We start from the raw sequence: 27,476 nt of genomic DNA on the forward strand, positions 1-27,476 counted from the left end.
TATCTTAGAGCAGACTTTCTCAACCACTTTTCTAAACCAAGTTCTTTTTCCACTAAAATATGACTTTCTGACAGAAATTTGTCCATTTTCATTCACGCTAATTCCCTACAGTTCAGTGATAAAAGTAACTTTATTCACTATCTATGGATTTTAAATGGCACTGAGCCAAATGGGTCCTTGCTATTTAAGATAATGGATCTTAGTGTTGCAACAAGATTTGCAGGTCAAAGGCAATCACATGTTTCTGCTATAAGAAAAAGAAAAACGTGCAAATGTAACAGTAGGTCTTGGTGGTGGTGAATTAAGGGTTAGGGTCACGGATGTACGGCTAAAATGGGTTGGATGCTATTGGTGTAATCTCTGTGTTTTTTGTCAGGGAAACTGGTTTTAATTTATGAATTTCTGAACAGTTATTTTGTGAATAACCAAATATACAGATTTGTCTGATTTTAACAAAAACTGTACAGTTAGGAAAAAATTTATTTGATTGCTGATTTTAAACGGTTTCCCACTGACAAAGAAATGATCAGTCTATAATTTTAATGGTAGGTGTATTTTAGCAGTGAGAGACAGAATAACAAAAAAAAAAAACAAATACAGAAAAACGCATGCCAGAAAAGTTATAAATTGATTTGCATGTCAATGAGTGAACTAAGTATTTGACCCCTTCGACTTAGTACTTGGTGGAAAAACCCTTGTTGGCAATCACAGAGGTCAGACGTTTCTTGTAGTTGGTCACCAGGTTTGCACACATCTCAGGAAGGATTTTGTCCCACTCCTCTTTGCAGATCCTCTCCAAGTCATTAGGGTTTTGAGGCTGACATTTGGCAACTCGAACTTTCAGCTCCCTCCACAGATTTTCTATGGGTTTAATGTCTGGAGACTCCAGGACCTTAATGTGCTTCTTCTGTGCCACTACTTTATTGCCTTGGCTGTGTGTTTTGAATCATTGTAATGCTGGAATACCCAGCATGGCCCCGTCCATCGTCCCTTTGATGTGGTGCAGTTGTCCTGTCCCTTTAGCAGAATAACATCCCCAAAGCATGATTTTTTCTCCTCCATGTTTGATGGTGGGGATGTTGTTCTTGGGGTCATAGGCAGCATTCCTCCTCCTCTAAACACAGCAAGTTAAGTTGATGCCAAAGAGCTCCATTTTGGTCTCATCTGACCACAAAATTTTCAGTGTGTTACCAATTGTTTTCTTGGTTACTATGGTCCCAGCTGCCTTCAGATCATTAACAAGATCATCCCGTGTAGTTCTGGGCTGATTCCTCACCGCTTTCATGATCATTAAACTCCACAAGGTCAGATCTTGCATGGAGCACCAGACTGCGGGAGACTGACAGTTATTTTGTGTTTCTTCCATTTGCGAATAATCACACCAATTGTTGTCACCTTCTCACCAAGCTGCTTGGCGATGGTCTTGTAGCCCATTCCAGCCTTGTGTAGGTCTACAATCTTGTCCCTGACATCCTTGGACAGCTTTTTAGTCTTGGCCATGGTGGAGAGTTTGGAATCTGATTGATTGCGTCTGTGGACAGGTGTCTTTTATACAGGTAATGAGTTGAGATTAGGAGCACTCCCTTTAAGAGAGTGATCTTAATCTCAGCTCGTTACCTGTATAAAAGACACCTGGGAGCCAGAAATCTTGCTGATTGATATGGAATCAAATACTTATTTCACTCATTGGCATGCAAATCAATTTATAACTTTTTTGACGTGCATTTTCTGTTTTTTTTTTATTATTCTGTCTCTCACTGTTAAAATACACCTACCATTAAAATTAGAGACTGATTATTTCTCTGTCAGTGGGCCAACATTCAAAATCAGCAGGAGATCAAATACTTTTTCTCTAATTGGCTGAGCTATGTGAATTAGCTCTTAGTAAAAGATCCTTTTGTAGGCAGGTACTGATTTTTCTCACTATGTGCTTCAGATCCAGGCAAGGTGGCGAGGACAAATGGTACGGAAAGGACTTGGACCATTCGCTTATTTACGCAACATAAATCAAAAAGGAAAGAAAACGAAAAAGGACAAGAAAACAAAGGGGCAAGCAAAGAAACCTCAAGGGAAAGGAAAGAAGAAGTGAACGTGACAAAATAGTTCCTTTCTAATAGGAGTCCTGGAATTTAAAAAATGTCAGTCTTAAACTAGGAAATACACCTCAACCTCATGAAATAGTATATCTAGCCTTGCATTTGTTTCACTTACATGTACTCATTGAAGTAGCCTTTAATTGCAATATGTACATTTGTATTCACTCCTAAACCTGCACATAATGAATTAGATCTTCTAATTATTACTAATCAGAAATTTGAAACAATGTTTAATAACTGTTTGAGTCAGAATTGATGAGAGGGCAATGTTATGACTACAATGAATCAGGTAGTTATGCAAATGTAATATTTAGTTTTTTTATGTCATTTCTTTTGCCATAAGCACAGACAGGGATTCCCATGGACCCAATGCTGAATATGTTGACATTTAGTAACAGAAGAGGTTAAATCATCAAGAAATGGGGGGCGGAGCTACACAGCACTCTGAGGAAGACGCACCTTCCCGCAGCTCCGAGAACTATTTCAACATAATCGCCCCTAACACTGCAGAAACCAGAGACATCAGTACGCAACTACCTCCAACAAGACAGGGAGGTGATAGCGAATCGGCGGATGCCCTTCATCTCCCCCGCAAGCGCTAAAACTGGCGCCGAGGTCTTCAGGCCTACCTACGCTGCAGCTGGTTACACTGGAATGGAGGAGGCCCAGAGGGTACTGTAACCTCTGAATACCACAGCCACACCTCTCCAGCAGTGGAAAGGGGTGCAAATCACAAAAACCGACCCAATCCTCCACCAGAGAGGGCTAGGACATCAGCCAAATGCTGACCTCCCGAACCAGGATGGGCAACACCATCGAGCCCTGAAACCACAAGCGACCCGCGTAAATAAGAGTGGAGCAGTGTATCATAAAATAATTATTTAGGTGATATACCCCAAATATATATGCATATATGAGGAAGTTAAGATAAATCAAAAATAATACTTTAATATTCAAAGGATGACTTCCATACAGGAATTCCCCAGCACATACAGGAGAAAAATACATAAAAAAAAAACAAATGATGTAATTCTTTATCTTAATCTATTTGAGCTAACTCACTTTGTTAGTGTATTTCCTTAGCCCTTTTTTGGGTATACTCTCTGGGAATACACACAATATTAAAAAATTTGTACAATCTGCACCATCATTTGTTTTTTATGTATTTTTCTCCTGTATGTGCTGGGGAATTCCTGTATGGAAGTCATCCTTTGAATATTAAGTATTATTTTTGATTTATCTTAACTTCCTCACATATGCATATATATTTGGGGTATATCACCTAAATAGTTATTGATACACTGCTCCGCTCTTATTTACTCTTTTCTTTTATGTACATTAAGTGTGTTTTAGGGCATCACATTTAGAGTGTTTTGTAGCAGCAACTTTAAATCACACTAACTCTAAATAGATCTCTAAATTTCCTTTATTTGAAGGGCGCTCCAAAAATTACTTTCTTATTCAGAGATGCTCTAGAGCAGTGTTTCCCAACCCAGTCCTCAAGGCACACCTACCAGTCCAGGATTTAAGGATTACCCAGTTTTGTCTAAGGTGTTTTTTCTTTTTTTTCTAAAAACACCTTAGACAAAACTGGGTAATCCTTAAATCCTGGACTGGTAGGTGTGCCTTGAGGACTGGGTTGGGAAACACTGCTCTAGAGGCCCCAGCAAAAGCCGATGGTAATGCACCGTCCACCAAGCAGGACATATATAACCTGCTAGTACACATGAAGCAAATGTTCTCGGCTAAGATAAGGGCTGTATAAACAGAGGTGCAAGCAGTAACAAACAGGGTCTAAGCAACTGAGGCAGACCTCCTCGATTTGAAACAAGGACTGACTTCCATAAGTGAGACAGTGCAACTACTTCAAACCGCACAATCACACGAAGGTATCCGGATGGCCCAGTTGGAGGACAGAGAGCAGAATAGAAATATTAAGATCCACAAAGTCGTGGACTCACTCCCACCTGAGGAACTTCGTCACACGCCTAGCCTCCTCTGTCTTACCTGCAAAAACAGCCAAAAATTTGCCTTCGGCAGAGGATACCGAATAGCCAAATCCTCACAGGCACCGAATAAGGCTCCCTGCAACATTATCCTGTGTTGCCAAACCCTTGCCGATAAGCAAAAGCTCCTCAGTGCCCTGAAGGGAAAGACTCCACTACAATTTGAATCGCAAACACTCACATTCTTTCAGGACTTAAGCAGAGCCACTTTACTGTGGCGAAAATCAATGCAGCCAATAACTAAAATCCTACAGGATGCTGGACTCTCTTACCGGTGGTCCTTCCCCAGAGCTCTCACGGTCATCCAAAAATGTAAAGATTATCAAAGCCATACGACCCTCAGAGGGAACAGCCTTCCTCCAAGCACTAGGCCTGCAGGAACAGACCGACACACCGGTCACAAGTCATACCTGGGACGTCTCCAGAATCAACCGTTTCGTGCCTAAGGGAACCAGCAACTCAGTGACCTGAAAGTGTACTTGAATTCAGTCTTTGTTTGTCCTTTATTTTTCGTTCTGCTTTCTTAATATTTCATTATACCTTCGGTTTAGTACTGTTTTAATGCCTCTAGGAGGAATGTCAAACCTTGCTGAATGAAGCCTAGGTCTAGCAGACAAATGCCACTATTGATCCCATTTAAACAGCAAGTTGCCATGTATTTGCAGGATCACTAAGTTTCATTTTCAGTCAATGTCATATAAATAGGAGTCCTACTCTACATCTCCCCCGACACTCACAGCTCAGATCATAGTTAAAAAACTGATGAAGAGACATGACCTAAGAGCTTTACTAGCGTCTAACTCCTATGCTGTATTAGCTAAAACATAGATATATAAATATATAAAATGGGTCACTTCTCAACTAGACGCTATCAATCCATGTATAATTGCAATGTTTATCACATATGTCTTTTGCTTTTCTCAATTGTATCATACCACCCATATAAAATAAAGAATTTTAAAAACCATCAAGAAATGCATTGGGAGGGCATTGATTACATTTGATTTCCCTCAAGTACGGATTAAAGGGACACTATAGGGTCAGGAACACAAACGTATTCCTGACCCTATAGTGTTAAAAACACCATTTAGCCACCTTGTCCCCCCTTGCCCTCCTGTCCACCCTGTCCCCCCTTAGCCACCCTGTCCCCCCTTGCCCTCCTTAAATATAGTATAATCTTATCTTTACTCTAGTCTGCTGTTGCTGGCTCTGCCCCTGATCTGCCTGCTTGCATGTTCTGTTAATTAAAAAAGTTCTAACATTTTTTTAGTTGTTTTCAACTGAATCTGCCATGTATATACAAAAGGGGTTATAAACCGAGACAATTGCCACTATTAGTTTTTCTTTTTAAACAAAATGCACTACCAACCAGCATAACCAAAATGCATTATTGCTTCACATACATAGTCAACTTTCTTGAATAGACATTCATGGACATTAAAAACTTTATTAACAATAGTATATTTCTAACTATATTTGTGGACCTCTATAGAGACAGGAGTGCATTATATCTGAATGCTTCCAATGCTTTCTCATTTTCAATTGTCACTGTCTCTTTAAGGAATGTTTTTTTAAAATGTGTCGGGTCAGTCGAAATTAACATGAATGAGGTTGTCTTTACAAACACGGTCCAGTTGCTGCTGTTCTGCTGGGGAGAGCACCCATCGCTGCATTCCCACTTCTTTGAGTTTAGGTAATTTCAATAAGCTTGACAAGAAATGAATGAACCAAGGACCACAGTTACGTCTGGAAGCAGGACGTAGACTAATATCCAATTCAGTAATGTTCTTTAGAGCACCTATACTCTCAAAAAGGAGACCCCATCCCTCATCGGGAATCGTGTCATTGTATGCAAGATCCAGTTGAAGCAATCTCTGTAGATGTCCATCTTGTAATGTGGATGCTAAAATAAATTGCAAATTATTTAGCTAATTACATGCATTGTATCCAATTACATTAAACAGGTAAATTTTATTGTAATGCAAAATTTGTGAGGCTAAAAAAAATTTGTAAGCCACTGATAAATTCAATAGGGTTTTTGGACAATTGCAGTGTTATACTCAGGAACGGCGCTACCTGTAAGGCGACCTAGGCAGCCGCCTAGGGCGCACCTTAGCAGGGGGCGCCGGATCCCTGTGCCCGGAGTCACCGGTGCGGCTCCTCTTTTACAAGCCTCAGGCGGCGCAGCACTGCTGTATGGAGGGCGGTCGGGTTTGAGTGACCGGCAGGAGGGAAGCGCAGAGCTCTCCCTCCTGCCGGTCTCTCAATGTAGTGTGGCCGGGCGGCGCGGAACGCGGACAGGAATTTCTGTTTCCTGTACCCGGCAGCCGGCGGACTGAAGGGAAGTGCTCAAATGAGCACTTCCCTTCAGTCCGCAGGCGGCCGGGTACAGGAAACAGAAGTTCCTGTCCCGCATTCCGCGACACCCGGCCACGCTACATAGGCAGGAAGGAAGAGGAGGGTAAGGACCATTAGGGGAGGGGGGGAGTAAGGACCACTAGGGAAGGGGAGGGGAGGGGAGGGAGGGAGGGGAGGGCAAGGTCTACTAAGGGGTTTGGGAGAGGGAGGACCACTAAAGGGTTTGGGAGAGTGTAGGACCACTAAGGGGAGGGATGGAGGACCACTAAGGGGGAGAGGGGGGAGTGAGAAGACCACCAAGGGGGGACTGCAGAGGGACAGGGGCAGGGCCGGTGCAAGGATTTTTGCTGCCCTAGGCAAAATAAATGTTGCCGCCCCCCCATATGTCCTTCCCACCATGTGACATCACAATGCCCTGCCCATATGGGCCAACGCCAGTCTTCACAAAGTGTCTTTTATCTGAAAAGACAGTGTGTTTACATTAAAAGGCCTACAGGCACAGGCTATAGTCACCAGAACCACTACATTATGCTGGAGACTGTTTTTAAGAGTGCTCACAACAATTAACGAACAGGAAGCAGCTCCATTTTTTAGGGCCCCTTACACAGCTCACGGTCTGGGCCCCCAGAGCTTGACCGTGAGTATGCCTACAATGCCCACCCATAAATACGTACATGGCCCACCCATGAGTTCTCTCACAGGAAGTGGAGTGTATGTGTGTAGGGGATGTTTTATGTGTTATTGTAGAGGATGCAATGTGTGTGTGTTCTTATAGAATGTAGTGTATAGGGATACCAATTTGTGTAAGGGATGTAGTGTGTTTATAGGGGATGCAGTGTGTGTTTGCATGAAAGGAATGCATTGTATGTTTCTGTGTGTGAGTGTGTGTAAGGGGTGCAAGGTGTGTTTCTGTGTATGTAATTGAATGCAATGTGTGTCTGTAAGGGGTGCATTGATTGTGTAAGAGATGCATTTTGTTTCTGTGTGTAAGAGAATGAGTGTTTGTGTGAACATAAGGGATGCATTGTGTGTTTCGGGTGTGTCTGTGTGTGAGTAGGAATGCATTGTATGTTTCTGTGTGTGTGTGTGTGTGTGTGTGTGGGGATGCATTGTGTATGTGTGTAGTGTAAAAGAGAAGGTTTGTGGGATAGGATAGGGACTGAGAGGGGAGCAGCTCTTTATTTAAAAAAAATTCATAGTGCTCTCCCCTCTTGTCAATTATTGATTTCCCTGTCCCTCCGTGTTCTCCTCTTCTGTCCCTTAGTGCTCTCCCTTGGCCCCCTGTCCAGGGCCGGCGCAGAGCGCTCCCTCCTGCCGGTCTCTCAATGTAGCGTGGCCGGGCGGCGCGGAACGCGGAACAGAAACCTCTGTTTCTTGTACCCGGCCGCCGGCGGACTGACAGGAAGTGAGCACCGCCGGCGGCCGGGTACAGGAAACAGAGGTTCCTGTCCCGCTGTCCGCGCCGCCCGGCCACGCTATAAAGGCAGGAAGGAAGAGTGGGGTAGGGTCAACTGAGAACTGAGGGAGGGGGGGGAGGGAAGGGGGGTAAAGAGAACTGAGGGGGGAGTAAGGAGAACTGAGGGGGGGAGTAAGGACAACTGAGAACTGAGGGGGGGAGTAAGGAGAACTGAGGGAGGGGGGAGTAAGGACAACTGAGGGAGGGGGGAGTAAGGACAACTGAGAACTGAGGGAGGGAGGGGGAGTAAGGACAACTGGGAACTGAGGGAGGGAGGGGGGAGTAAGGACAACTGAGGGAGGGGGGAGTAAGGACAACTGAGAACTGAGGGAGGGAGGGGGAGTAAGGACAACAGAACTGAGGGAGGGAGGGGGGAGTAAGGACAACTGAGAACTGAGGGAGGGGGGGGAGTAAGGACAACTGAGGGAGGGGGGAGTAAGGACAACTGAGAACTGAGGGAGGGGGTAAGGACAACTGAGAACTGAGGGGGGAGTATGGACAACTGAGAACTGAGGGAGGGGGGAATAAGGACAACTGAGAACTAAGGGAGGGAGGGGGGAGTAAGGGCAACTGAGAACTGAGGGAGGGAGAGGTGGGGGAGTAAGGACAACTGAGTGGGGGGGGAGTAAGGACCACATGGGGGGAGTAAGGACCATGGGAGTAAGGACCACATATGGAGGGGGGGTAAGGACCACATAGGGGGGGAGAGTAAGGACCACATAGGGAGGGGGTAGTAAGGATCACATAGGGAGGGGGCAGAGTAAGGACCACTGAAGGAGGGGGGTAAGGACCACTGAAGGAGGGGGGGTAAGGACCACTGAAGGAGGGGGGTAAGGACCACTAAGGGGTTTGGCAGAGGGAGGACCACTAAGGGGGGGGGGGGGAAGGACCACCATAGGGAGGTAAGGAAGGAGGACCACTAAGGAGAGGGGAGGAGGGTAAGGACCACTAAGGGGGGAAAGAGGATAATGACCACTGAGGGGAGGGAGATTACCACTAAGGGGGTGAGAGCACTATGGCACAGAAGGGGAGAACACTGAGGGAAAGGAGGGAAGGGGAAATCACAAATTGACTTGAGGGGAGAGCACTATGACATTTTTTTTTTTAATACCTATCCTACCCCACAAACCCTCTCGTTTACACTACACACATACACAATGCATCCCCCCCCACACACACAAAAACATACAATGTATCCCTACTCACACACAGACACACCCGAAACACACAATGCATCCCTTACGCTGACAAAAACACTCATTATCTTACACATAGAAACAAAATGCATCTCTTATACACTCAATGCACCCCTTACAGACACACACTGCATTCAATTACATACACAGAAACACACCTTGCATCCCTTACACACACACACACACACACACACACACACAGAGAGAAACATACAATGCATTCCTTACATACAAACACACACTGCATCCCCTATACACACACTACATCCCTTACACTGGTATCCCTATACACTACATTCTATAAGAACACACACACATTATATCCTCTACAATAACACATAAAACATCCCCTACACATATACACTACACTCCCTGTGAGAGAACTCATGGGTGGGCCATGTAGGTATTCATGGGCGGGCATTGTAGGCATACTCACGGTCAAGCCCTGGGGGCCTAGACCGTGAGCTGTGTAAGGGGCCCCAAAAATGGAGCTGCTTCCTGTTCATTAATTGTTGTGAGCACTGTTACAAACAAACAGTCTCCAGAGAGCCTCTTCTACATTAGACCTGTGGAGCCAGACTGAGCCCATCATCAGCCTCTTGTCCTCATCTGGTGGTAAGTAGGCAATCCAATATATTATTAGTGGCACTAATCTCTAATTTACCTCACATTAACCCCTTAAGGACCAAACTTCTGGAATAAAAGGGAATCATGACATGTCAGACATGTCATGTGTCCTTAAGGGGTTAAAGGGCCACTATAGTCACCAGAAGCACTACAGCTTAATGTAGTGGTTCTGGTGTCTATAGTCTGTGCCTGTAGGCTTTATAATGTAAACACACTGACTTTTCAGATAAAAGACACTTTGTGCAGACTGGTGTTGGTCCATATGGCAGGGCATATGGGCGGGGCATTGTGATGTCACATGGTGGGCAGGACATATGGGGGGCGGCAAATTCTTTTTTGCCTATGGCGGCAAAAATCCTTGCACCGGCCCTGAAAGGCATACACCTGTTAAAGTAAGGTCTCACAGTTGTGAAGTCATATCAGAGCAAAAACCAAGCAATAAGGTCAAAGGAACTTTCTTCCGAACTCAGAGACAGGATTGTGTCAAGACATAGATATGGGAAAGGCTGCTTGACAATTGACAATTCCAAAGTGCACAGTGACCTCCATAATTCATAAATGGAAGCATTTTGGAACAACCAGGAATCTTCCTAAAGCTGCTGGCAGAGCTGCATGGAGCAAACAGGACCTTGGCAAGAGGGGCCACTAAAAACCCACTGGTGACATTGTCTTTGGAGATCATGTATTGACATGTAAGAAACTTGCGGAAAGAGAACCATCACAGGAAACACTCCCCCAATCTGGCCTTTGTGGAAGACTAGCCAAACAGAAGGCCCTTTTCACTAGACACACGAAAGCTTGCTTGGATTTTTCAAAAAAGCAACTAAAAGACTCTAAGACTGTGAGAAACAAGAGCCTCAATTCAAAGTATAATGTCTGGAGGAAACCAGGCACCACTCATCACACGTGTAATACCATCACAACAGTGAAGCAATGTGGTGGTGGTGGAGGCCTCATAGTTTTTGGGTGTCTTTCAGTAGCAGGAAGTATTTTAGGTTTAGGGAAAGCTGTACAAAGCAAAATACAGATATACCCTTAAGGAAAACCTGGTCCAGAGCACTAAGACTGGACTGACACACATTCACATTCTAACAGGACAGTGTCACACGTTCACATTCTAACAGGACAGTGACCCTAATCACACATTCAAGACAATGCAAGAGTGGCTTATGGACAACTCTGTGAATGTCCTTGAGCCGCCCAGCCAGAATTCAGACTTGAACACAATCAAACATCTCTGTAGATACCTAAAAATGTCTGTCCACTGATGGTGTCCATCCAAGCTGACAGAGGTTGAGAGCATCTGCAGAGATGGCAGATGGCAGAAACTCTCCAAATCCAAGTACACACTTTCTAAAAAGAGTTGAGGTTGTAGTCGCTGCCAAAGGTGCTTCAACTAATTATGAAATTAAGGGTGTGAAAACCTGCCAATGCCAATATGATATATTTCCATTATTATGTTTAATATATTTCAATAGTGTCAAAAATCGTTTTTTTTTGTTGCTTTGTCATTTTGGGGTATTGAGGGTAGAGTGATGAGAAAACAAATGTATTTAAACAATTGTAGCATAAGGCAAAAACATTAAAACAATTTGAAAAAAAATAGGAGTCTGAATGCACTATATATCTTGGTGTAGGATTGGATAGATATACTTAAGTCAGTAAAAGACCCAGCTGTACTAACTGTACACTGTCAATAGAGGACAAGTCATGGATTTGACACTAATTTTAATGGCTGGATCCTCGTTGGCATTCTACGTGGTTTAGATAGTCTCCATTAATCGAGTCTTAATGGTTTCATATTGAGATACTTATACTCTCCTACAGGTAATCTTCTTTTTTGTAAGCCCCATGTTATTGCACCATTGTTTTGCTATTATAAATGATTAATTATTCAGGTTATGTAAATGCATATCGTGTTGGTCTTTAATGCAATACAAAAATAAAACAGAGAAAGAGTGGTGGTCTTAAACAAGGTGATGAAATGAAATAATATTCTAGCAACATTTTGTTAAAATGGCTTCCCTGCATTCAGATTTTCCATCATTTTTAAAATACCAGAATTTTAGCTGTATTTTACAAAACAAACAGAAAAACAAATTTTAAGAGACTACAAATGTTCACAGTCTATGCAAGTTGTGCACAGAGTATTCTAGGTCCAAACCATGATCAACGGTTACATTATTAATACCATAAAGCTCACGGTGCCTTTGAATATGTCAGAAAGCATCTCTCACAGATGGGTTGGATATCCCTATTAAAAAAAAACATTTATACATACCTAAAACAGCCAGGTCATGGGTCACCAGGTTACAGCTACTAAGGATGAGGCTGTGCAGAGCAGTTGTATATTTCAGAGAACCTGACATCAATTGGAGGTTACCGCCTACACATTTATTCCAGGAAAGATCCAAGATTTCAAGATCCAACAGATAACGAGATGCTTCAGCTAGAATTATATGAATCGGTCACTTGTGCTTGCAAAAAGAAAATTAATTATGAATTATAAAATAAATTCGTAACATGTATGTTATTGGCCCATTTTCAATAATGTTAGAAAATGTATTAATGTTTTTTTGTGGAGTTCTCTATGCCATTTCTTTAGGTTGGCTTGTCTATCTATACAGGATAATAGATTATGTAGCCACTCAAACGTGATTGGAGCCTCCAGCATACAAGACCTCTTGAGTTTTATAAAGAGGATAAAAAATAATTAGCATCATTGAGATAAAACTTTAAAGTATATCTGGCTTATCAACAAATTCAAAAATCTAAATCAGCTGCATCAACAAATTCATAGTGAGGGTTTATTCACTAAATACCAAATTACACTGAATTGAAAACATTTTGACCCCCTGATTTAGATAGTAATTATCTGTTTTCTTTGCTTTGTGACTTATACACTATATTTTTAATATACTGTATAACAAACATACAACACTTACCTAGTGCGGCAAAAGATTCTTTGGTTAAGGCACAATTGCTGGCTATCACAGACCTGAGTTTTGGCAAAAAGCGAAGTCGGCTGAAAAGATGTTCAGGAGACTGACCAATCATTTTATTCGATGATATATTCAGAACTTTGAGATCGGAGAGCAAGGGTATGACCTGGGCTTGAAAAACATAAAGTACTTTTAATAAAAAGACAACAGTATGTGTGTACAGTCAGTCAATTATTACTGCTTTACAGATTTTGTCTGTTTTTGAGTATGCTTTCCATAGGGAATTAAAGGGACAGAGCACACCCCAAATAAATTAAAATAGACAGGAACCAACTGAAACTATGTAGATGATTGTCAGAAAAGGTTCCTTTTTACAGTGCTTGGTAAACTGATGCAGCCATTTGAATACAGTCCCTATTGAATTTGTACTAGAGAAGGAACTGCAATCAAATGGGGTACAACATGGGGTGCTCAGTATGCAAGAAGTCAGTCCGAGTGCCCATGATAACCCATATCTATGTCAGAAAATGCTTTCAATGTGAACAATTTGAACTGGACCCTGGAACAGTGGAAGAATGTTGCCTGGTCTAATGAATCATGCTTTCTTTTAGATCAGGTAGATGGCCCAATGTGTGTGCATCTTTACCTGGGAAAGAGATTGCAACAGGAAGAACTACGGGAAGAAGGCAGGCCCTGAGGCCAGTGGAGGCTGTGTTATATTCGGTGGAAGGGGGGACCTACATGATATTGGGCAGGTGGTTTAAATGTTGTAGGTGATCAGTGTAAGTGTGTCTAAGAGAGATAGACTGTTTTATATCAGAAATGGCTTTTACAACTGTTAATGTTAAAAAAAATAAAATTATAATAATGGTGTGTGAACTTTGGGTGGCTTCACTACTACATTTTGCCCAGGGTGCCTAAAGGTCTAATGTCAGGCTCACTCAATGCAGCCACCAAGAAGCCTATCATTATGGATACACTTTTCTACCTGTGAGTCTCTGGACTCACCTCGCTCTGATAAACATGTTGTGTTTAAAGAACAAGTCGCTGCTGCTTCAAGAATAGGCACTGGGATTGAAATTCCTGGAAATTACCCTATTTTCCTCTCCTGTACACAATTAAGACTGTTCTGGCTATAACAGTCTGTGCATTATTCGGCAACTTAAAAGGATAAAGTTGATTCAAATGATAAGAGATATATTCTTTATAAAATCTAAAATATATGCCATATTTATTAAACGTAAGAGTTACATTTGGTATCCATGTGTTTAATTTTTTTAAATACTTCTATGTAAGTAACAGACAGAATGCAACATGCATCTTCCTCGCTACAGACCTGTCACATACACTAACATTTAAATAGCAACATCCAATAATCGCACGAGCAATTAGCAGCAGAAACTATATTGAGAAAACCATATTACTCAGGGCCACAACATCGTCTCTGGAAAGGCAACACTGGTGAATATCCAAGAGGTCCAGGTGTTTGAAAGACGTTAGCCCAGCAGTCGCTTCTTGGAATCCTCCCCCCGCTTTCTTATTACAGGACAGGTCCAGCTTCCGCAGATATGGCCAGTATTGAAATGCAGAACCTTGGAGGAACAGAGACAGTATTACTCTATAAACAACAATAATTTGGAAGAGTGATAAACATGCAAGGGCAGGTGTCAATAATTCTCGAATATATATAAGTAAACCAGGCAACATGTTCATGTGTCATTTATATTACATAATATTTTTAGGCTAAGGTTAGTGTGTCAGGGTTGAAGTTCAGGTTACTGTTAAGGTAAGTATAGGTGTTTGGGTATTAGTAGGGGTAGTGTATGGTTTATACCAGTTATTTCCAAACCAGTCCTGAAGGCACCCAGTTGTGTTTAAGGTGTTTTCAGGACTGGTTTAGAAACCACTGGTTTATACAGTTACATAGCAATATAGGCTGGAAAAAGACTCAAATGTATCTAGTCCAGCCTTTTTACACATTTGTATTACTGCTGTTCTAAAAAAAATACGATTAACCCAACTTTAACTGATTTCCAATTTTAACTCAAATTATGAAAAACTTATTTCTTGACACTGCTGTAGCACCATAACCACTACTTGTTGATCTAGTGGTTATTGTGCTTGTATGATAGGGCTAAGGGGAAATGTTTACAATTAGGGCAGCTCTGGGACATGTCTGTGACAGTGCTGAATGAGATTACTTGGAGTTACCTTTAGGCCTTTACTTCGACTCTTGGCATTGATTCAGTGAGAAACATGTATGTTTAATTGTGCAAGTGTAAGTTGCAGATACTATGGGGAATGAACTATTCTTCTATAGATATCTAATAAATCCATGTGCGCAAGGTCTGGACTGCGTGCTACACAATATAATGTCTAAAAACTAGGCAGGAACACAGCGTGATAAAACAAAAGCGATACAGGTCAATAAAGCATACTGAATAAACCTGCCTTCCCCGAGGCTCTGTCTTACAGCAAAAATACCAAAGAACAATCAAACTGAATTATTACAAGAAACTGGTTTGTCCTGCTTTTCAAGATTTGAGGCAAGTTCGTTAATCAGAAAGACATGCAACGTTTTATCCGCTTTAAAGGGACACTATAGTCACCTGAACAACTTTGGCTTAATGAAGCAGTTTTGGTGTATAGAACATGCCCCTGCAGCCTCACTGATCAATCCTCTGCCATTTAGGAGTTAAATCACTTTGTTTATGAACCCTAGTCACACCTCCCTGCATGTGACTTGCACAGCCTTCCATAAACACTTCCTGTAAAGAGAGCCCTATTTAGGCTTTCTTTATTGCAAGTTCTGTTTGATTAAGATTTTCTTATCCCCTGCTATGTTAATAGCTTGCTAGACCCTACAAGAGCATCCTGTATGCGATTAAAGTTCAATTTAGAGATTGAGATACAATTATTTAAGGTCAATTACATCTGTTTGAAAGTGAAACCAGTCTTTTTTTTCATGCAGGCTTTGTCAATCATAGCCAGGGGAGGTGTGGCTAGGGCTGCATAAACAGAAACAAAGTGATTTAACTCCTAAATGGCAGTGAATTGAGCAGTGAAATTGCAGGGGAATGATCTATACACTAAAACTGCTTTATTTAGCTAAAGTAATTTAGGTGACTATAGTGTTCCTTTAATAACCGTGTGAAATCTTCAGCAAATTCCCACACATTTCACTGTTCAAGAAATCTCTCCAAAAGGCAAACAGACAAATAATGGAACAGTTTGTCAAAGCAAGGAGTTAATATTTATGAAAATCAAATGAATAAAAGAGGAATGCTGCAGATACAGTCACATACGTAATAGTGAGCTGAATATTGAATACACTGGTGATATACGGTGGTTACATAGATTCAGTGTGCACACTGTGCCCGTCATGTTTGTACTATGAAGATTCATGAAAATCTATCATCTTCTAAGGGTGACGTTTATCTACAGAGTGTTTGTAAAAGTACAGGATTAGGTCATTACTGACTTAAACATTGCATGCTGTCCTGCTGTAATCCAGTGCCATGAAGTTTCAATTCCCTCAGATAAGAGCATCTCTTCAGATCATCTATAAATGTGTTGACATAAACTCCAAACTCGGAATTTGCAGAAAGGTCCAACACTTCCAGTTTGGGCATCTTGCTTACAGCCTGTGCTAGAAAACAAAACCCATATAAAAAGTCATTGGACACATTGACAATCATGAAAGTCAAATATTATCCATTTCTCTATCCGTGTTATCCGACAAATACTCCTAATACACATGCAAAGCATTTCATTCTGAAATATATACCGTATAAAGTAGATTTTTGTTGAAATTTGGGTCATAAAATCTAGGATTCTTGAAATGGATAGTCCTTATATGTTTTTAATAGTATAACCAGCCTTACTCTATATATATTTTGGCTCACTTACTTACCTTTAATAATTTTTCACACACCCACCATTATTTTATTGATACTTACCCAGTTGTTTGTATTTGCTTGACTAACTCTTGATTAACCCCATTTGTGCATATATCATCCACACTTCAGCATTATTACTGTTTAAACCCAGGTCTCTCTCTAATCTGCTCTTTCATGGTTCTCCGCCTACCTCTCCCAGCACTCTTTCAGTGTCTCCTTTTTTTGTTGTTCCTCTCCTCCACAACCCCACTTTGGTGGCATTCCCCCAGGTTCTGTCCTTGGTATTCTAATACTTTCAATCTATACTGCCTCCCTTGGTAAACTAATCAATTTTCATGGATTCCAGTATGACTGATGGCAGACAAGTCTTCTTCTGATTTTTCTCCATCCCTCATGAATCATGACTCCAACTGCATCCAGGGCCGGCGCTACCTGTAAGGCGGACTAGGCAGCCGCCTAGGGCGCATGCTGCAAGCCCGAGCGCTCTGCAGAGAACCTCAGGCGGCTGCAGCTCTGCCCGGGCTGGTGCGTCCATGAGGGTGCACCGCCCGGGCGCAGCATGAGGAGAGGGGCTGACAGGAGGGAAGCGCTCAGCGCTCCCTCCTGTCACTCCCTCACTGTAGCGTGGCCGAGCTCTGTATGGTCCGCGGGTACAGGGAGCATCTGTCTCCTGTACCCAGCCGGACTAACAGGAAGTGAACACTGAGTGTGCACTTCCTTTTAGTCCAGCCGGGTACAGGAAACAAAAGCTCCCTGTACCCGCGGACCATACAGGGCTTGGCCACGCTACAATAGAGGTGGGGGGGGAGATAAATTGAAAGGGGGGGGAATTGAAAGGGGGGGAGATGAATTGAAAGGAAGGGGGGAATTGAAAAGGGGGGGATTGAAAGGGAGGGGGGGAATTGAAAGGGAGGGCGGGGAATTGAAAGGGAGGGGGGGAATTGAAAGGCAGGGGGGATTTGAAAGGGGGGATAAATTGAAAGGGGGAATTGAAAAGGGGGGGATAAATTGAAGGGAGGAAGGAGATAAATTGAAAGGGAGGGGGGAATTGAAAGGGGGGGAATTGAAAGGGGGAATTTAAAGGGGGGGGATTTAAAGGGAGGGGGAATTGAAAGGGGGGGATAAATTGAAAGGGGGGGAATTGAAAGGGGGGATACATTGAAAGGGAGGGGGAATTAAAAGGGGGGATAAATTGACAGGGAGGGTGGGGGGATAAATTGACAGGGAGGGTGGGGGGATAAATTGACAGGCAGGGTGGGGGGATAAATTGAAAGGGGGAATAAAATGAAAGGCAGGGGGGGGAATAAATTGACAGGGGGAAAATAAATTGACAGGGAGGGGAGGAAGAAATTGACAGGGAGGGGAATTGTGGGGGATGAAGGGGGAATGAGAGTGGGGAGGGGAGAAGAAAGTGACAATGGGGGAGAAGAGAGTGACAAGGGAGGGGGGGGAAGAGAGGGACAAGCAGGGGAGAAGAGAGTGACAAGGGAGGGGGGGGAGAAGAGAGGGACAAGGGGGGGAGAAGAGAGTGACAAAGGAGGGGGGGAGAAGAGAGTGACAAGGGAGGGAGAGAGATTGACACCCATCACACACACACACAATGCACACACAGAAAAACACAATGCATTACACACACAGACACACACACACAGAAGCAATGCAACCCTTACACACAATGCATCCCTTGCACACACAGAAACACACAATGCATTCCTTACACACACTCAATGCACCCCTTACAGACGCACACACTGCATCCCGTACATACACAGAAACATACCTTGCAGCCCTAACACATACAAACACAGATTCACACAATGCATTCCTTACACACATATCAGGACATCCCCTACACACTCCACCCCCTGTGAACAAACTCATTGGTGGAACATGAAGGTGGACCCTGGGACCCAGACCTTGAGCTGTGTAAAGGGCCCCCAAAAAATGGAGCTGCTTCCCGTTCTTCCTGGACATTGATTTTTGTGACCACAGTTACAAACAGCCTCCAGAGATCCTGTTCTACACCAGACCAGTGGAGCCAGACTGCAGCTAGAGCCCATCATCATCCTCATCTGGTTGTAAGTAGGCAATCTAGTATATTATTTGTGGTACTAATCTCTAATTTACCTCACATTAAAGGGACACTATAGTCCCCAGAACCACCGCAGCTTAATGTAGTGGTTCTGGTGTCTATAGCCTGTCCCTGCAGGCCTTTTAATGTAAACACGGCGGCACTGCAGTACTGGTGTTAGTTAACATGGCAGATTATATGGTTGGGGCATTGTGATGTCACATGGGGGGGAGGAGGCAAACTTTACTTTTGCCTAGGGCGGCAAAAACCCTTGCACCGGCCCTGACTGCATCAATGCTATTTATAACTGGATGGCGCTATCTCACAGACTGCTTCCTTAGAGTTAACTTCAATTCCATCCTATCCTTCATCGTTCATATGCAATCAGTCTCCAAATCCTTTTAATTACATGTCAAAAACATAGCTGGTATCTGGCCCTACTTAACACCGAATGCAGCTGAGATGCTTTTCCATGCCGCTACCATCTCCTGCCTTGATTACTGCAATCTGTTTCTTACTGGTCCCAGCTCGCTCTGCTAGAGTCTGTAATGAATGCTCATAGTCTGAACCAACTACACCTCTCCCCCTCTGTCAGTCCTTACATTAGCTTCCCATAAGATACAAGGCTCAATTTAAAATTCTGGTCTTTGCTTACAAATATCTTCTGCTCCTGTCTATCCATACTAATACACAAGTGTGTCCCATCCAGTCTCCTATTTTCTGTTCGTATTCGCACCTTTGACTCTAGCCATCAAGACTTTCCTAGGGCTGCATTGTTCCTGTGAAATACCATTCCCCGCTCCTTTAGACTCTCACCCAGTCTCAGATCCATCAAAATAATGCACTGAAAACGAAATTCTTCACGAAGCCATGTCAGTTAAACTGCTAACAGCTTTCCCTCCACATGCCTTACTAACCCCTCTTCTCTCCTGCAAAGGTGTCATCCAATAAACTAGACTTTGATTGTAATAGACCTAGAAATCTACTTTTCCATTACATGAAATACATCTTACTTTTGCCTATTATGTCATTTTACCCCATGCCCCATGAATGTAAGCTTGAGCAGGGCTCTCAGTGCCTGTATGTCTGACTTGTCCAGTTGCAACTATTTGTTTGTTGTTAGTACAGCTATTGTATAACAATGCAAAATCTGTTGGCGCTTTATAAGTAAAAATAATAATATGTCTCATGTGTCAGATACAACCTTTATATGGAACGATTCTCACAGTTTTCAAAATTACAGTAACATTTATTATATAAGAGCACAGAAAAACAAAACTAAACAAACCTGTAAGGTACACGCGCAAATACACAAAGATGTCTTACCTAGAGAGTCTCCATCGGCTAATTTGAGGTTACATTCTGTTAGGTTCAAGGTCCTTATACCGGATTGACCTGGTACATGTTGAGAGATTCTGAACAGATTGCATCCTAGGTTACTGTTCCACGATAAATCCAAACTTTCTAAATGAGGAATCAAGTTAAAGGACTCACCTAAAATAAAGCAAAACAGTTATGCCAACTGGCTATCATAAACTTGCACCCTATAAAATGATCTACACCTATCTGATATATTTATCAGCAATTTGTCTATTTTTGTTTATTTTGTTCTTGTTTGTTTTTTATACCATAGCTAAAAAATAGCCGTAAAGGTGGCTTCGTTTAATGATAATATTATTTTGTCGATCTGACAAGTCTGCCACATGCCCAGTCTGAGATATATAGCATTTACTAAAATATTTCCCCATCATTGCACGTGACTAACACCAGATTGAGTGCAAGGAATACAGACCACTGTCCTAGACTTACATTTCTGAAATAGTGTTTTACTTGAATACTTTATCAGCAAATGCAATGTGCACATGAACAAAGTAGCATCATTTTATTCCCTCCCACTTATTTCTTCTTTTTAAAATCTGTTGGAATGCTAAATTTTTTGTGTACTTTTTCCCATAATTTGAGCATAAGTTTAATTCACTGATGACAAATGTGGGTTTACATATTTGATAGGGAATGTAGTAGACTTATCAAATTAAGAAACTTTGTGTTTAGCTACCCAGATACAAAGCAATTAGTTTTTGAAATTTGCGGTCCCTTTAAAAGCTGATGTGAAGCCTGGCAGCCTTCCTAGATACAACCAATCCACCCAATGTAAATGGATAAGTGCAAATGATATTGCATTATACAGTCTCATATTTATCTTTAGGGAGGCGGTGTACGCAGTGAAATTCCTACAGCAATACAGCATTAGGGATGATATTTCTCCCGCACCTTAAATGTAAACAAATGTAAAAGAATAATATGTAATGTTTAGCATGATTGTGGGACCTACATGTTCATCAGGGCAGACAATTGAGAAAGTCCATGTGTTGGATACTTGGATCATAAGAAGTCTACTGGGGTAGTAAGCTGTAAAGTGCAACCCCAAGTACGGAGAGAGCAACAAGTGCCAACAAAGTCCGCAGGTAAACAAAACAAACATTGAAGTCTAAGAAAAACATGAATTGCATAACGAAACAGAAGGTGAAGAGGGCCCTGTCCAAACAAATTTACAATCTATTAAGTAGTCTGGCAATTGTAATAACCTGGTGATTGCAATTATTAAGCAAAAAATAAATAAAAAGTCAGCTGGAATAAAAAAAGGATTTAGGAATTTCTGCAATTTTGCTGTTCTGATTTATAGTTTGCAATCTCCTTGTTAATCCATTACAGTTCTGACATTAATGACTTTCCCTATATTTTCTCCTTTTCGTCTTGGTTCATATATGTGACCATGAGCCATGCTCAAAGGGAACCAGCAATGTCAATCCCCATTCCAAGGTAGAAGAAGTGATGCATTAGATTGCAATTTGAGGATTATCCATAACACTGTGAATTGTGGTGGATTAACAAGGCAATTCTCTTGTGTCAATCATATCCAATTGCAAGTTTAGTGGACACAGCCTTTTTGTCTCTCATTATAATTATTATTCCTTATTAAATCATAGCTGCATTCCAATTTATTTAATACAAAGTTTTATTTTCCTTGACAATTTTTTATTGAAAAGAGTAGTCCCATTAGTTGGATGTTACTTATAAAGTAAATCAGACAAATTACTAGAGAGCACACATTTAAAAAGCTGCAGTTTCTTAGCGCAGTGGGTGTGGTCAGCTCAGTTCCACAATTCACAATAAGCCAGAGATCCCCTACACTGAAGATTCGGTGTTATTAAAGCTCAAAATTAGTTTCCTGAACAAAGTTCTCACCGTAATTTTATTAATGTTTCCCAATTCTATACAATGGAATCTAAGTGACAAAATGCAGTCAGACAGGAGATCAAGGCACTTTACCTAAGGCAGTGAAGTCCTTCTCTGTAAGACTGCAGTTACTTAAACTCAGTATTTTCAGATTGCTGACATGTTGGAATTGGGAGGTCAGTAAATGTATTGATCCACCAATCAAATCATTCCAAGAAAGGTCAATTTCTTCCGCATCAGGAAGAAAAGAGATCAGTAAGCCTAAGAAAAGCAGAAAAGAATAATTAGTGTGCGCCACTCAAAAGGAACATACTGTATCAGCTTATCAATAAACCTCATGGGCGTGGAGTTAAAACAAGAGGAGTCAGACTGTGATTCTTAATGGAGCCTTCAAAGTACCATAATCACTGCAGGACGGTCTAATAGTTATGGTGTGATGTCTATATGGGCGCTGTCCTTCCAGTTTTCTGTCAAACCATTTTGGATAATTTTCTTAAACCAGGGTCCTCCCCAACACCCATAGTCTGGCCCCTGTGCAATTGCATTCATAACACATAAATAAAACTATGCATTATCAAATATAAAAAAATTCTTCCAATCCAACAGTAGCCAAAGAGCATTGGGGGGAGAGGGGAGGAGGGGTAAGCCCAAGGGTCACAGCTTTCTTAAACATATACCAATTTAGCGGCTTAAATATCATACCTCCAAACATTTCAGATGGACAAAGAGGGACAATTTAAGTTTATGGGTGTGAGTGTGGCCAGGGGCGGGCTCTTCTGAGAAGTTTTATGTAACTTACTTTAAATGTAATTTTAAAAAAATCAATGAGTCTTACTGATTTCTAAAAGCATGTATTGTAGTTTAAAGGCACATTACTGGGAGTATTATTTATGTGGAGCTCTGTTACACATTCAAAAACACCTGCAATATGGAGCTCCTAAAAAGAGGTAGTTTACAATATAAAAAGCGACAGACACCTTGGCTCACAAAAAAGTACCCGCAAATGGGGAGTTCCCCTGACAGAATAAATAATATAACACACCAGCACCCCCCTCCCCCCCCATGTTTATTCTATACCATACTCTTACACTGCGGTACAACATGCCCTATTAGCAATAGACGATGAATGTACGCTTTGATTTTACAACAAAAACCCTTGACAAGTGGTACAAAGAATGTTACTCGTTTTAATGATACATGTGGTATAAGAATATCGATTATGTACCATTATCTATGTGTATTGCATACCATATGGCTTCTGCATAAGCCCGAATCTTCTTGTTATATTGCCAACTTTGTCAAGATGAAAAATAAAGAATTTAAAAAACAAAAAGAGACAGAGGTATTTGGCTCAAAATATGAACTATCCTTCCTAAATAGGGACACTTGGGAGGCATGAAATAGCAATGTGGTTAGATCAACTAAATTGTAGATATATATATATATATATTCACATGTTCATATAGACCAGTAGATGATATAGATGTTCATAAACAAAGCAATATGTAGTAACAAAGCAATATGGCAGAGGATGATGCGTTAGTCCTTAAAAGACAGCCACCCACAATATATACATTATCTGCTAAATTCCTGCAAGGATGAAATTGGAGTTTTAACCTAGCCCTTTTATAAACAGAGCCTAAACAGTTCATTAAAGAGACATAGAACTATAGAATGTGATTAGACCTACTGAGTTCTTTCATGTCAGTTTGTGTCAGGTCACAGTTGTTAATGCTGATTGACTTGCGTTCCGCTTTTTTTCCGAATTTCTGCATAAACTGCTCGACTTTCCACCAGTCGGATAACTTTGGATCAGGTTCTGTTTCTTTTATTCAATAAGAGAAGAAGAAAGAAAAATAGTATGAAAAACATGTTATAAGACTTTGATATCATCAAACATACAATCTGCCACTGGATATATAGATGGGCAATCTTAAAGGGACACTATAGTCACCAGAACAACTACAGCTTATAGAATTTGTTCTGGTGAGTAGAATCATTATCTTCAGGTTTTTTACTGTAAACACTGTCTTTTCAGAGAAAAAGCCTAGTGATAACGTCACTGGCCACTCCTCAGATGGCTGTTAGAGATCCTTCCTGGTTAATGGCTGCCTAAAATGCATCCAGACATTCAATGTCTCCTCCCTCTGCATGTAGACACCGAACGTTCCGCATAGAGATTCACTGATTCAATTCATCTCTATGAGGAGATGCTGATTGGCCAGGGCTGATCTGCCTCTTTGTCAGTCTCAGACAATCCTATGGGGAAGCATTGTGATTGGATCAGGCTACCACTTCTGATGATGTCAGCAGACTGCTTGTTTTTTTTTTTAGTCAAACAGCATGCAGATTTACTGCTTCTGACTTGAATACAGTAAGATTTAGCTATATTTATGGAGGCATGAGGGGCCCAGGGGTGCTAGATGGTGGTTTTAACACTATAGGGTCAGGAATACATGTTTATGTTCATGACCCTATAGTGATCCTTTAATTTAATGCTCAAAGTGTCATATTTAAAAAGGCCCAGCCAGGTTTGTTCACTCTCTCTTTTTCTGGATTATCAGTACCCACAGCCCCTTTTAAAAATATGTATCTCTCAATAAACCCATTTAAACGACCAGTGGTCTGACCTCAACTTCTATTGAAGACAAATGACAATGGTTTATGGGGTGCATGAGTACGCCTCTAGTTTAACTAGAATTTGTTGTTAATTTTTGAGAACATAATAGGGAACACAAATAAGAGGGTTCAACCAAAAAAAAACTGTTGTATTACACTTAACAGGTGGAAAACTATATTTTCAAAATCCGTTACAGGCTTCCACCTCCAGGGCCGGCCTTAGGGGTGTGCGAGCTGTGCGGTCGCACAGGGCGCCATGGCAACAGGGGCGCCCTGGCAGCCGACACAATTCAATGTCTGCAGCTTTCATGGGCTGGCTGGGGAGATCAGATCTCCCCAGCCAGCCCACAGAATTTAAAGCGGCACTGTCATGCCGAACTTACCTTTCCTCAATCTCTTCCTCTTCTCACCCTCTCTCGGGATCTGTTATTCATTTCTTCCATTCTTCTTTAGTTTTCTTTAAAATCACAAGACAAAGTAGGGACTCTGTCTTATGGAGGATTCCTCCGCTTGACCAGCTCTGACCAGCGGAGGAGCAAAGTGTGCTTCATTTCCGCTGGTCAGAGCAATTTTCCCATGATCCCTAGCTTTCCTCCCAGTTCCCACAATGCTTCCTGTCAGTATTGCCGAAAGTCCTGTCACTTAGACAGAACGCCGGCAAAACTGCCGAATTGCATCCTAACAGAATGAGCACTGTTTCTCCATTGGTGTTAGGATGCAATTCAGTACTTTGTTCGGATCGGAATTTCATTCAAATGAATGAAACTCCGATCCTATTCATTGCTGTGGCTGCATCTTGCAGCCGCTTAGTAGATAACTCCCTAATTCCCACGGTATCAGGGAGCTATCTACTAAAAGGCTGAAAGACCTGAATTGGTCTTTCAGCCAAATTTACTAACACCAAGTAAAAATGACTTGGTATTAGTAAATAATATGCCCCTACTCGCTATACCGCGAGTAGGGGCATGTCTAGTAAGCAGTGAGCAGCCTGTGGCTGCTCACTGTAGAAAAAAAAAAAAAAAAATATTGCCCCCCACCCCTAAATGACGGGTGGGGGCCGTTAAGTAAAATAAGGGAGGGAGACCTATTGTCCCCCCCCCGGCCCCCACCCCCACCCCTGAGCGGTGGGTGGGGGCCATAAAGATAATGAGGGGGGGGACCTACTGTCCTCCCCCCCCGGCCCCCACCCCTGGCCGGCGGGTGGGGGCCATAATGGTAATAAGAGGGGGGGGGACCTACTGTCCTCCCCCCCCCGGCCCCCACCCCTGGGCGGCGGGTGGGGGCCATAATAGTAGTAGAGGGGGGGGGACCTACTGTCCTCCCCCCCGGCCCCCACCCCTGGGCGGCGGGTGGGGGCCATAATGTTAATAAAGGGGGGGGGACCTACTGTCCTCCCCCCCGGCCCCCACCCCTGGGCGGCGGGTGGGGGCCATAATAGTAGTAGGGGGGGGGGGGACCTACTGTCCTCCCCCCCGGCCCCCACCCCTGGCCGGCGGGTGGGGGCCATAATGGTAATAAGAGGGGGGGGGGACCTACTGTCCTCCCCCCCCCCTGGCCCCCACCCCTGGGCGGCGGGTGGGGGCCATAATAGTAGTAGGGGGGGGGGACCTACTGTCCTCCCCCCCGGCCCCCACCCCTGGCCGGCGGGTGGGGGCCATAATAGTAATGGGGGGGGGGGACCTACTGTCCTCCCCCCCCAGGCCCCCACCCCTGGGCGGCGGGTGGGGGCCATAATAGTAGTAGGGGGGGGGACCTACTGTCCTCCCCCCCGGCCCCCACCCCTGGCCGGCGGGTGGGGGCCATAATAGTAATAGGAGGGGGGGGACCTACTGTCCTCCCCCCCCCCGGCTCCCACCCCTAGGCGGCGGGTGGGGGCCATCATAGTAATAAGGGGGGGGGAACCTATTGCCCCCCCCCGGCCCCCACCCCTGGGCGGCGGGTGGGGGCACTAAGTAAATCCCCCCCCCCCATCAAGGTGACTAGGGGTGCCCAAGCCCCTAGTCACCCACCCCCCACCCAAATAAAAAATGCCCCTACCTACCCCCCTCACCCTAAAAAATAGTGAGGGGGGAATAAAATTGCTAACCTGTAAAGTAAAATTAAACTTACCATTCGACGTCTTCTTTTTTCTAAAATCTTCATTTTTCAGCCCCAAAAAAGGCCAAATAAAAAACCATCATAGCCGTCGAACTAAAAATAAAATAAAAAACCCGAGCGCAAAAAAAAAAAAACCAGACGAAAAAGAAAAAACCCGAGCGCACAAAAAAATAATCCATCTTCACCCATGGAGGGCTCCGCGCAGACTGAGCTCCGCAGGGCGGGGCAAGGCTTATAAAGCCTTGCCCCGCCCTGCGCAATTAGCCTAAGAACACTCTGATTGGTGGGTTTAAGCCAATCAGAGTGCTCTTTGTCATTTTACAAGCGTGGGAAAGTTCTTTGGAATTTTCCCACGCTTGTAAAATGACACAGAGCACTGTGATTGGATGGCTTGAAATCCATCCAATCACAGTGCTCTGTGTCATTTTACAAGCGTGGGAAAATTCTTTGGAACTTTCCCACGCTTGTAAAATGACACAGAGCACTGTGATTGGATGGCTTGAAATCCATCCAATCACAGGGCTCTGTGTCATTTTACAAGCGTGGGAAAGTTCTTTGGAATTTTCCCACGCTTGTAAAATGACACAGAGCACTGTGATTGGATGGCTTGAAATCCATCCAATCACAGTGCTCTGTGTCATTTTACAAGCGTGGGAAAGTTCCAAAGAATTTTCCCACGCTTGTAAAATGACACAGAGCACTGTGATTGGATGGCTTGAAATCCATCCAATCACAGTGCTCTGTGTCATTTTACAAGCGTGGGAAAGTTCCAAAGAATTTTCCCACGCTTGTAAAATGACACAGAGCACTGTGATTGGATGGATTTCAAGCCATCCAATCACAGTGCTCTGTGTCATTTTACAAGCGTGGGA

The 27,476-nt window shown here is 42.9% G+C and overlaps 2 protein-coding genes across 3 annotated transcripts in view; one reads left to right on the forward strand and one right to left on the reverse strand.

The window, feature by feature from the left end:
* The window catches only part of LRRIQ4 (leucine rich repeats and IQ motif containing 4), a 40,495-nt gene extending 37,780 nt beyond the window's left edge, over positions 1–2,715 (forward strand). The window contains exon 6 of the mRNA XM_063442645.1: positions 1,937–2,715. Within this exon, the coding sequence (XP_063298715.1) occupies positions 1,937–2,089 (153 nt within the window). The 3' untranslated portion in view covers positions 2,090–2,715. The remainder of the gene's footprint in view (positions 1–1,936) is intronic.
* Positions 2,716–5,483: 2,768 nt separating this feature from the next.
* The window catches only part of LRRC31 (leucine rich repeat containing 31), a 32,353-nt gene continuing 10,360 nt past the window's right edge, over positions 5,484–27,476 (reverse strand). For both annotated transcript variants that reach the window (XM_063442649.1, XM_063442648.1), the window contains exons 3-10: positions 23,579–23,713; positions 21,982–22,149; positions 19,978–20,145; positions 16,163–16,330; positions 14,106–14,273; positions 12,685–12,852; positions 12,021–12,188; positions 5,484–6,005 (exon numbers count right to left, since the gene is read on the reverse strand). In XM_063442649.1, coding sequence (XP_063298719.1) covers positions 5,689–6,005; positions 12,021–12,188; positions 12,685–12,852; positions 14,106–14,273; positions 16,163–16,330; positions 19,978–20,145; positions 21,982–22,149; positions 23,579–23,713 — 1,460 coding nt within the window. In that variant the 3' untranslated portion in view covers positions 5,484–5,688. The remainder of the gene's footprint in view (positions 6,006–12,020; positions 12,189–12,684; positions 12,853–14,105; positions 14,274–16,162; positions 16,331–19,977; positions 20,146–21,981; positions 22,150–23,578; positions 23,714–27,476) is intronic.

The sequence above is a fragment of the Pelobates fuscus genome, chromosome 2 (assembly GCF_036172605.1).
Source record: "Pelobates fuscus isolate aPelFus1 chromosome 2, aPelFus1.pri, whole genome shotgun sequence".
NCBI lineage: Eukaryota > Metazoa > Chordata > Amphibia > Anura > Pelobatidae > Pelobates > Pelobates fuscus.